This window comes from Bufo bufo, chromosome 1 (assembly GCF_905171765.1).
Source record: "Bufo bufo chromosome 1, aBufBuf1.1, whole genome shotgun sequence".
Classification (NCBI taxonomy): Eukaryota; Metazoa; Chordata; class Amphibia; order Anura; family Bufonidae; genus Bufo; species Bufo bufo.
The window spans coordinates 276,720,389-276,732,509 of NC_053389.1; the positions used below are offsets into that span (position 1 = coordinate 276,720,389).

The following is a 12,121-nucleotide window of genomic DNA, read 5'->3' on the forward strand; positions in this document are numbered from 1 at the left end:
CCTAGCAACAAGATCAAAAAAGATAGAAAATGATTGATTCTAACGTCAACCAATAAACGTATAGTTTCTCTAATGATTGACACCAATGTCATCCAATGAGCTATGCAAGATCCTATCTCTTTACCCAATAGGCAGCCAGCTTTCTTTTTTACCTTGGGAAAGGCGGCCGGACCAGGCCTTATGACAGCCAATGAGAAGTGCCTCTGGGTTTCTAGCGTTTGATTGATGGCTGCTCGACCAATAACATGAGAACGTTATTGGGCTGAGGGCGGAGTTTTTTTTTCCAGTCTCTCAGGACGAGGATCAATTTGCCAGTGTGGTGGTGGTAAGGAGGCGGAGGGGGGTTAGACGCGAAAGAGAAAATGGCGGCCGCTGCTGGTGCGCCTGGTTCGGGGGAGGGAGGAGAAGCCGAGCCAGACAGCGAGCCGATTTGTGGAGATGATAGGCCGCGGCAGGAGCATACGGAGGCCTCGACGCTGCACGGTAGTGTAGTAGAGGAGCTCGGCCGAGAAAATGCCCTCGATTCGAAGGAGGCCGAATATGGGGAGACAGGGCTGCGGCTCCCTGATACCGAGAAGCAGCCGGAGTGTATAACGCCTGAGGTAACTAATTGGGAAAGTGAAGTAGAAAGGGCCCCTGTGGCCCTGGAGGCCGCACCTGAGGCCTGGCATCATAGACGGGATATTGAGGCCGAGGGTGTGGAGCCCTCAGTGGTGGACACTGGAGATAAAGGAATGGTGGAAGATGTCCTCTCCTCTCAACAGGAAGAGCAACCTATGCAACTGGGGAAAGACTTACATTGCCCTCCTGTCCCCTGCCATGGAGAGTCAGCCCCTGAGGCCATGGACTTAGTACAGATGGAAGAGGTTAAGAGTGAGGTGACCCCCACCAAGGCAAAGCACCCCCCAGAATCAGCGCATTTCATTTGTGCATCTTCTCCCCAACCTCCGCTCATGTCTGAACAATTGCAGTGTGCTTCTGAGCCTGTGTTACTGGAGGTCCAGGGTCCAGACCTTCCAGAAGAAGCTGAGGTCTTGCAAGAATCCTTCCCTGAGAAGTTTGCATTAATATGTGATTCCCCAAATCTTGAACCCCCACATGTACAGGAGGCTGCCACCCCAGATCAGCTGCAGGTTTTTGCCCCTCTTGAGCCCATCCTCATCTCTAACATGTTGTCACCAGTACAGGAATGTTCCACTATGGAGGTGGCCAATGAACAGGATCCAAGCTCTCCGTCAAAGATGGAGACTGATGTGGTTGAGGTGGATCATGTCCATGATCCAGTTCCTGAAGTTTTCTTACAGGTACAAGAACCTACGGTGATGGAAGTGCTGGATCCAGAAGGTCAGATCACTCCGTTAATAGAGGACTTGCCTAATGAGGGCCAAGACTCCATTCCTGAAATGGTGATATCTGAGCCTGAGGTGGTATTGAACTTGCAGGATAAAATACCACACAAAGTAGATGAGGAAACCGTCCCTGAGACTGAAGAAGTCCCCAGATCTGTACAGATTCTAGTTCATTCTGTCCAAGAACCTTGCAAGGCGGACTTTGACCTAGTAGATGATGATAAACCTGTCCCTGAACCATTTCATGAAGAAGTTCAACAAGCAGAAGATAAAGTGGAGCAAGTCCATGATTTAGAGGTTGTAGAAAATGACAAAGGGGCCCATTCTGAGTCCATGCAATGTACGGAGGTGGAAGTCAAGCTTTTCTTACAACCGGCCCTAGTGAAGCTCGATGATGGGCAAGACAGTCAGGATAGTCATGTTTCGCTTGAGAAAGAGTGTCAGCCAGACATGTCCCCTGGCCAGGCATCTGTGCAACTAATCATGTCTGACTCAGTCCCTGAGGACCTCCACTCACTTAGTGAGCGGGCACTTGAGAATGCCATATCTCCAGTGGACAGTGGGATCAGCTCGGAACTAAACTCTGTGGAAAAAGAGCTGGCCTCTCAATCCAGTCATATGGAAACTGAGCCGAATGTGGAAAATAGTTCTGAATGCACAAAGCTTGTGTCTTATGTTCAAGACGTTGAATATGATCCTTTTTATAGGGACCCTAAAGTGGAGGACCCTTCTAATGCTGAGGCCATTGTGGAAGAAGAACATGACTCATCAACGGCATCTACTGAAATTGTACAGACTAAAGACCTTGGCATGGAGGAGCCAGTGCTCCCCACCACTAAGGCAGATGTAGATGCATGTATAGACAATCCTAATCCATGTCAGGATCCTCTGTCTGCAGCAGAGAGACTTTTTGCTGGTGGAATTGACCATCTCATACCTGGTTCTGAAGTTCAGGTTACACTCGATCACATCATTCAGGATGCATTGGTGGTTTCCTTCCGCCACGGAGACAGAATCTTCTCAGGGGTTCTAATGGATCTGTCAAAAAGGTATGGAATGAAGAAATGACTTTTTTCTTTCTCTTTGCAGGTGCGATTGACACCATTATGGAGGTTACTTCTGATTCTTCAGCACAGAGCTTGAAAATGTTGCCCACAATCAAATCCATTATGTATGCATGTCAGTGATCTATGGTCCATCCATCTCCATAACCCAGAATGTGGTCTGTAAGGCTGTTTTGCTCAACAAATCTGCACCAAATTACACTATGGTACATGCGGATCAGGTTTTAAAAACCCCATCCACATGTAGTTGGAAATACGAGCTTGCTGTGGATTTTCAGGTTGGCAGGATGCGAGTTGTCAAGGATTTTCCCCTTAGATGTTATCTCTTCGGTGAGTAGAGGTGAGAAAGTTCCACCATGTGTGGTCCTGAAGGCTGTAGCTTAGGTGGCCTCTGGATTCCATGTTTGCTCTGACTTGGGCGTTGCAGATCTACAGAAGTCTGTGGAATTCATTGCAGAATTTTTGCGACCTCTAGCAGTCTGGCTGTAGTCGTAGAAAAGCTAGAGGTTTGGTTGTCTTGTTTGCCATCATCTTAGGTTCATCTTGGTTTCTGCTCATATCACCACTGATATTGCAGACTCCTGAGGAAAAACGCCCATGGCCGTATGGTTTATGCAGATTTCCTGTGTGGATTTCGCCGCATTTCCTCACCAAATCTCCACTATGTCACGGATTTGAAAATACGCACAAAGAATTGACATGCTGAAGATTTTATAAATCCGCACCATAGGTCAATGTCCCAGGGGGAAATTTCTGCGCTGTGTAGATGTAATTTTTGAATCTTATCTAATTTTTCTCACAAAAAATGCAAGCGTAAAACCCACACCGTGGATATACCCTAGGGGGTGAGGATTGCACCTAAATGCGGCACATAACACCTTTTCTAACATCCCTTTCAAAAAGGCCTGCTAATTGGCTTTATTTCACTTGAATTCTCACTTAGTGTCGTTGTGCTTGGGGTTTTCTTTCCTCTAAAAATTTGCTAAGAGCAAGAGAGTTAGTTAAAAAAAAATTATTGTTAAAGGACATCTGTCGGCAGATTTGCACCTATGAAACTGGATGAAATGAAGCTGGAGACATCATCTGTGTTGGTCCCATGTCCATATGTGCCCACATTGCTGAGAAAAATGAAGTTTTAATATATGCAAATGAGCCACTAGGAGCAACGGGGGCATTGCTGTTACACCTGAGGCTGCGTTTTCTCTGCGACTGCTTCGTCCTCTGCAGAGGGTGCAGCAGTTGCAGAGAGAAAAGCCTCAGGTGTACTGGCTACGCCCCCGTTGCTCCTTGGGGCTCATTTGCATATATTAAAACTTCATTTTTGTTAGTAATGCAGGCACATATGGACATGGGACCAACACAGATGTCTCCAGCTTCAGGTCATCCAGTTTCATAGGTGCAAATCTGCTGACAAATGTCCTTAAAATCCCCTGCTGCTCTTTTTGTCATTGCAAGTCTCTTGTCCTACTGCAAAGACTTGCCATACATTCATGCTTGTGACCACTTCAGCCAATCACTGGCCTCAGCTTGCTTATGCTGTGCCTACAGAGATCACGCTGAAGCTAGTTGGTTGCAGAGGTTGTGTGTGCATGTACAGCACATCAAAGCTGCAGTAAAGGAAACAGACAATAGGAGCATTTATTTTTTTATTTTTTTTATTTTTGTTTCCTGCTCTTAGCCCAAAAAATTCCTGTATTGCAGTTTTAGGCCTCTTTCACACTTGCGTTTTTGGGATCCGGCATGCACTTCCGTTGCCGGAGGTGCCTGCCGGATCCGGAAAAACGCAAGTGTACTGAAAGCATTTGAAGACGGAACCGTCTTCCAAATGCTTTCAGTGTTACTATGGCACCCAGGACGCTATTAAAGTCCTGGTTGCCATAGTAGGAGCGGGGAGCGGTATACTTACAGTCCGTGCGGCTCCCGGGGCGCTCCAGAATGACGTCAGAGCGCCCCATGCGCATGGATGACGTGATCCATGCGATCACGTGATCCATGCGCTTGGGGCGCCCTGACGTCACTCTGGAGCGCCCGGGGAGCCGCACGGACGGTAAGTATACTGCTCCCCCGCTCCCCGCTGCACTTTACCATGGCTGTCAGGGCTCCCCGCTGCACTTTACCGGCAGCCATGGTAACCATTCAGAAAAAGCTAAATGTCGGCTCCGGCAATGCGCCGAAACGACGTTTAGCTTAAGGCCGGATCCGGATCAATGCCTTCCAATGGGCATTAATTCCGGATCCGGCCTTGCGGCAAGTGTTCCGGATTTTTGGCCGGAGCAAAAAGCGCAGCATGCTGCGGTATTTTCTCCGGGCAACAAACGTTCCGTTCCGGAACTGAAGACATCCTGATGCATCCTGATGCATCCTGAACGGATTACTCTCCATTCAGAATGCATTAGGATAATCCTGATCAGGATTCTGCCGGCATAGAGCCCCGACGACGGAACTCTATGCCGGAAGACAAGAACGCAGGTGTGAAAGAGCCCTTAAAAGGATGGTTCACTTTTAAACATCTTGTCATTGGTGGGGCTATGTTCACATTACGGCATTCAGTTGGAGATTCTGTGGACAGACCTAATGTACCTCTCCATTCTGACTGCTGGGAGCAGATCCCCACCAGTCAGTTGTGTATAAGGCTGTATTACACCTGGCAGACTATTGTCGGGACGGAAGCCTTCCTTCCCAGCGGCCGCCCGCTCGTTAGTGGAGGAGACCACTGCTATTCTATGCAGAGATGGGGAGAAGTGATCGCTAATGCCCTCGCTCGTCCCCATACTGAATTTGTCGGGGGGCAGATTGCTATGAGACACCAAAATCTACTGCCTGGAAAATGTTGATTATTATTTTTTTTTTAACCTGCTTAAAAATCCTGATTGCCCGATAAACGAGTGTTTGCTCATTTATCATGTAAACTGCATCAGTATTACACTGCCAGATCATCACCCAGTGTAATACAGCCTTAGGGCTCATGCACACAAACTTATTTTTTGTCCGTTCCGTTTTTTTGCGGCACTTATGTGGAACAATTCATTTCAACGGGGCCGCAAAAAACGGAAATTACTCTATGTGCATTCCGTATCTGTATGGCTGCAAGTCCATTCCGCCAAAAAATAGAACATGTCCTATTGTCCGTTTTTCCGACAAGGACGGGCATTGTTACCACGGATCTGCATAAAAACAGATGTGACACAGAAGTCACGCGAATGTCATTGTTTTGTTCTTTTTGTTTCTCAGACCCGTGTTTTGCAGACTGCAAAATACATAGTCGTGTGCATGAGCCCTTAAGGGTAGGTTCATCGTTTTTTGGAAGAGGAGTTGTGGCAGATTTTCCTGCAGGTCTATCAGCCAAATCCAGAAGTGTTTGTGAAAGTAATTGAAAATATAAGGCCAAACTCATATGAGCGCGTTCAATGCGAGGAAGAACGCTGCATGGGTCAGTGTGATTTCCCTTTCTGACCTCTGCTCCTGACAGGATTGCATTGCATTATGATTTGTGAGGCTGTGTTGTGTCCCTTCTAGACTCTTCCTCCAACACCCCCTAAAATCATGAATCTGTAAAACACGGATCCCGACTGAGTCTGCACTTTTTTTTTTTCCTCCCGCATTTAGAGAAAAGTCCTACTCTTGTCCGTAAAATGGACAAGATTAGGACATGCTCTATTTTTTTGGGTGGGCCTGCCAAATGGTCTTACACATGTGGTCACGCTGACACGCAGAGAGTTTCTCGCATTGAACTTCCTTGTCTGTCTGAAAAGGAAGGACTTAGACCACATTCACACGAGAGTGAAAAACTGCCATCACATGGCCGTTTCTAGAATAAACGTCATTGGGTCTATGCACACAGCATTTTTTTTTTTTTTTAACAGCCAGTGAATAGTTGAAGTCAAAAAATACGACGTTCTATTTTTGCCCATTTTCGCATTAATCATTGGATCATTTGGGTGTAAATTTGATGTCCAGGGGACACTATGGAGGAAATTATGTATACAAAGGTCACTGCAGGGGTTGTGATTAAAAAAACAACAACATTGAATTCATCTTTTTAAAAATATAAAAAATCAATACTAAAAGGACAGAAATTGGCAGCTAAAAATGGCCATGAAAACCTAAGTGTGTCCGTTTTTCATGGTCATTTTTTGTCACTGTCGTCTGAATGTAGTTTTATACATTGCCTTCCTGCTTCTTCCACTTTTGGCTTTGGCTAAAAAACCAGCAGGAAAATCTGTTTAAAACCCTTCTCCAAAAAACTGAACCCCCCCCCCCCCCCCCCCCCAAGATGTTTTAGGGCTCATGCACACAAACGTGTGCCGTGCATTGGGGACCGCACTGCACCGTCCGTGTGGCCTGCACTGATGGATGAGACCCATTCACCTTGAATGGGTCCGTGATCCATCCGCACAGCAAGAAAATCGAGCATGTCCTAATTTTTTGCCGTGTGGAGACACGGACCGAAATGCCAGAGAATTGCGCCGTAGTGCTTCTATGGCCTACCGCTCCGTATCTACTGGTTTGCAGAGCCATTCAAGTGAGCAGGTCCGCTTACGTGATATGGAGCACACGTGGCCGGTGCCTGTATATTGCAGACCTGTTTGCAGGCCACAATACGGGCACGGCTGGTGTGCATGAGCCCTAAAGTGGACTCCACCAAATTTTTAGTTCTGCGTTTTCATTAAAGATTTTTCAATAAGAGACCTAAACATGTCACCCTAAACACTGACAACTAGAAAATGCTTGGAACGTGAACTTCCTCTTTTTAAAGCGAGTCAGTTACCTCCAAAATCTTTCAGTGTAAGCATACTGTCATGTAGGCTAGAGCCCCAGAATTATAACCGTACCCTTCATGTGAAAATCCAGCCCTCTTCAGAGAGATGTATCTTATTTTACTGCCTTCAGTGCACACGGCACCCCCTGCATCATTATCAGCTCTCTAATTTCAGGGACTGTCAATCAAACGAGAGGGCAGTGCTTGATGGCGTTACTGGCGGAACAGTCCGGCCCATGGTGCACCGAAACCCTTTTTGCATATAAATGAAAAAGGAGGATTTCCCAGGATTAGAGGACCAGAAAGGTATGGTAATGCTTCAGGGCACCAACCTCACATGGCAGTATGTTTACTTTCAAACATTTTGGTTGTGGATGGCAGATTTATAAGGGGACAGGGAAGCAGCGGGAATATTCGCTGCTTGATTTGCAGTGTTTGCTTGGTCCATTTGTTTGTGGTTAGATGGAAACCGTCATGGTGGTCGCCTTCTTTGGGAATTGTGTGTGGTTATCCAGAAGTATGTGTATTGCAGAAGATCTGTCATGGTGAAAGACCAGCGACTGCTGCATTGGCTGTATGGGCTCAGCATATAGCTGTTTGGCAGAACCCTGAATGGGATTTTGGGTCAGGGGCCACTGTCAGATTTGGTAATATCTGACAAAAAAGAATAGCGCAGCATGCAGTACTATTCTATACATGAAAATGACTGACACTGCTGTGGATCCTGACAGAAATAAAGTGGCGGATGTCAGTGTCTTATTCAGCCACAAGACTGCTTTTGGCAACGCTTGTGTCTTGCATTTCTTTTCGGGTCTTCACTCTATGGGTTACACTCTTTGTTGGAAACACTTGTGTTGCTTTCAATTACCTGTTTTCCACATGATGGACCCCACTATAAATCTATCGTGCTCCATTGGGTACTTTTGGTGACTGTTAATGAACCCAGCAGTCAAGTTTTTAGTATTCTTCTACCCCCTTGACAGAGCAAAATAATGCAAAGCTTGACAAAAGTGTGAACAGAGCCTTGCTGGTTTCATTTAAAGGGGGTTATCCAAGACCTATAATTCCAATGCCGCCCCCCCCCCCCCCCCCCCCAAATGCCTGGGTCCCCTCACACAGATTGTACTTACCTTGCTCCCCAGCACCCATCACACAGATAAACATTCGCTGTCGGGTGGGGGGTAGCCAATAGCAGGATGTGACGGGAACAAGCCTCCCTAGCCTCACCCGTGATGCTAGGAAGGCTTGGGGAGATTCAGCGGTGGCCGTGCGGCATCAGAAGCGAAGCACGTGCTGGGGAGAGAGGTAAATACAATCTGTGTGAGGTTCTCAGGCATTTTTGGAGGGGGGGGCATTATAGGTCTTGGATAGCCCCTTTTAAAGGAATCAGGCTTGCAGAGGATCTGTCATGGTTACAAAACTATCAGTTTTTTTGCCTAATTTTTCTATGCTTTTGTGTTTCTAGTGACATTTTTTGCTGTAAATACTCCAGCCCCAGATATTAGCTGAAAGGTATATGGGAATTGCAGAAGGCACAAGCATTTTTTTTGTTAATTCGGAGGCATATTGTCTTTACGGCTTCTTCTACAAAATTCGGCAAGCTGGAGCACTTGGTGTTTTTCAGGAGTTTTGCCATAGGAGGAAAAATGCGATGAAGAAACCACTAGTGTGCAAAAAAACCACTAATGGCCCAAAAAAATACAAATTCTTGTGTGTAAGGACCCTAACCATTTCTTAGACAAGTTTTACTGCTTCTGTTTTTAAAGAAAGCCATAAATCTGCGATGGATCCAGGATTTGACAGATTTCATTAATTTATAGGAGGGTCTGTTTTGATGGTAAGAATTGTGCTGCATTCTGCTCTACAAAAGTGATGGAAACCCCTAGGGGAGCTGTGAACAGGCTGATATCTGTCACTCCTGATCCCCCAATAGACCAGCGCAGAATCGAGCATGCATGTGTTTTCAGTAGGAAAAGAGGAAGTCGCTGCCAGACTCCTCAGGGATTCTGTCCCTGAGAACAAAAGGATTGAGGAGTTTAAATCCAACATGCATTGAATTGGCATTTTTTTTAAAGGGTTGCACGAAAATACAGCGTACTTTCTCCAGTGCAAAGATTACAAGCATTGTCCCAGCAGGGCAACCCCATTAATGTAAAGGCCAGTTTACAGTCTGGTGAAGCAGGTGATTGTCGAAGGAAGCTTTCTTTCCCAACAGCTGCCTGCTTGTTAGTGGAGGAGAAGCGATCACCACTGCCATCGCTTGTCCTCATACAGAGTCCTTGTTTCTGGGCAGTAGATTGCTGTTTAGATGGCACAATCTGCTGCCTATGAACGATGATTTAGGTGTCCACATTTGTCACCTGATCGAGCGTACTTATAAACGTTTGTCCCCAGTAATCTCCCTGACAATCAGGCAGTGTAAAAGGGCTTTAAAGGGTTGTGCAGGCAGTATATATACACTGCCTGTCCAAAAAAAAAAGTCGCCACCAAAAAAAAGCCTTTAGCTTTGATTACGCATTCGCTGTGGGATTGTTTCCATAAGCTTCTGCAATGTCACAAGATTTATTTCCATCCAGTGTTGCATTAATTTTTCACCAAGATCTTGCATTAATGATGGTAGTCTTACTGCTGCGTAAAGCCTTCTCCAGCACATCCCAAAGATTCTTAATGGGGTTAAGGTCTGGACTCTGTGGTGGCCAATCCATGTGTGAAAATGATGTCTCATGCTCCCTGAACCACTCTTTCACAATTTGAGCCCGATGAATCCTGGCATTATCATCTTGGAATATGCCCGTGCCAGCAGGGAAAAAAAAATACATTATTCAGTATGTTCAGGTAGTCAGCTGACCTCATTCTTGGAGCACATACTGTTACTGAACCTAGACCTGACCAACTGCAGCAACCCCAGATCATAGCACTGCCCCCACAGGCTTGTACAGTAGGCACTAGGCATGATGGGTGCATCACTTCATCTGCCTCTTACCCTGATGCGCCCATCACTCTGGAACAGGGTAAATCTGGACTCCTCAGACCACATGACCTTCTTCCATTGCTCCAGAGTCCAATCTTTATGCTCCCTAGCAAATTTAAGCCTTTTTTTCTGGTTTGCCTCACTGATTAGTGGTTTTCTTACGGCTACACAGCTGTTCAGTCCCAATCCCTTGAGTTCCCTTCGCATTGTGCATGTGGAAATGCTCTTACTTTCACTATTAAACATAGCCCTGAGTTCTACTGTTGTTTTTCTTCGATTTGATTTCACCAAACGTTTAAGTGATCGCCGATCACGATCATTCAGGATTTTTTCCCTGCCACATTTCTTCCTCGAATACGATGGGTCCCCACTATCCTTCCAGTTTTTAATAATGCGTTGCGCAGTTCTTAACCCAATTTTAGTAGTTTCTGCAATTTCCTTAGATGTTTTCTCTGCTTGATGCATGCCAATGATTTGACCCTTCTCAAACAGACTAACATCTTTTCCACGACCACGAGATATGTCTTTCGACATGGTTGTTTAAGAAATGAGAAGCAACTCATTGCACCAGTTGGGGTTAAATAACTTATTGCCAGCTTAAAGATAATTGCCCATGCAGTAATTATCCAATAGGAGGCTCATACCTATTTGCTTAGTTTAAATCCAGGTGGCAACTTTTTTTTTTTTTTTTGGACAGGCAGTGTATATTGATGGCCTATCCACAGGACAGGTCATCAATATCTGATTGGCAGGGGTCCAACACCCTGCACCCTTGCTGATCGGCTGTTTGAAGAGGAGGCGGGGCTTCATTCATTCAAGTGAATGGAGCGAGTACCTGTGATTACACTGCGCTTCCTAGATGACAGGCGGTGTAATGTAGAGGTAGCAGTGCTTGCATAGAGAGCTGCCTCCAGAGGTCACGCTACGTTTTTTCCAGAAGAGTAAAAATACTCTGACTACTTTTGAGGAGTATTTTTATCTAAGGAGGAGTATGAAAGGTTGCGGTAATTCAAATACATAATACATAGGCCTGCACCTGCTCACATCTGTGTTGGAGGCTCCACCAGACAAAAAAAAACTTGTATGCAGCACTATTTTGTCTAGTAAAAAGAGAGGATCCTGAACGGACTCCATCATAGTCAGCGGAGTCTGTTCAGCTTCTTCCCTATCAGGCTGGGTTCACATCACATTTTTTTCATACATTTAATGTACACAAAATAATAATTGCATGTGTATATATCTATCTAATACTGCCATACTGTGGTATCTTTCACTACAGAGTTCTATTGTAAAAAAATAAAATTATATTACACACTCACCTAAAGAATTAGGAACACCTGTTCTATTTCTCATTAATGCAATTATCTAGTCAACCAATCACATGGCAGTTGCTTCAATGCATTTAGGGGGGGTGGTCCTGGTCAAGACAATCTCCTGAACTCCAAACTGAATGTCAGAATGGGACAGAGAGGTGATTTAAGCAATTTTGAGCGTGGCATGGTTGTTGGTGCCAGACGGGCCGGCCTGAGTATTTCACAATCTGCTCAGTTACTGGGATTTTCACTCGCAACCATTTCTAGGGTTTACAAAGAATGGTGTGAAAAGGGAAAAACATCCAGTATGCGGCAGTCCTGTGGGCAAAAATGCCTTGTTGATGCTAGAGGTCAGAGGAGAATGGGCCGACTGATTCAAGCTGATAGAAGAGCAATGTTGACTGAAATAACCACTCGTTACAACCGAGGTATGCAGCAAAGCATTTGTGAAGCCACAACACGCACAACCTTGAGGCGGATGGGCTACAACAGCAGAAGACCCCACCGGGTACCACTCATCTCCACTACAAATAGGAAAAAGTGGCTACAATTTGCACGAGCTCACCAAAATTGGACTGTTGAAGACTGGAAAAATGTTTTTTCTGTTGAGACATTCAAATGGTCTAGTCTGAATTTGGCGTAAACAGAATGAGAACATGTATCCA

At 45.6% G+C, this 12,121-nt stretch overlaps 1 protein-coding gene across 2 annotated transcripts in view; it reads left to right on the forward strand.

Annotated features, from left to right (window-relative positions):
- Positions 1-312: 312 nt before the first annotated feature.
- PWWP2A (PWWP domain containing 2A) overlaps positions 313-12,121 on the forward strand; it is a 50,676-nt gene continuing 38,867 nt past the window's right edge. For both annotated transcript variants that reach the window (XM_040439749.1, XM_040439741.1), the window contains exon 1: positions 313-2,398. In XM_040439749.1, coding sequence (XP_040295683.1) covers positions 363-2,398 — 2,036 coding nt within the window. In that variant the 5' untranslated portion in view covers positions 313-362. The remainder of the gene's footprint in view (positions 2,399-12,121) is intronic.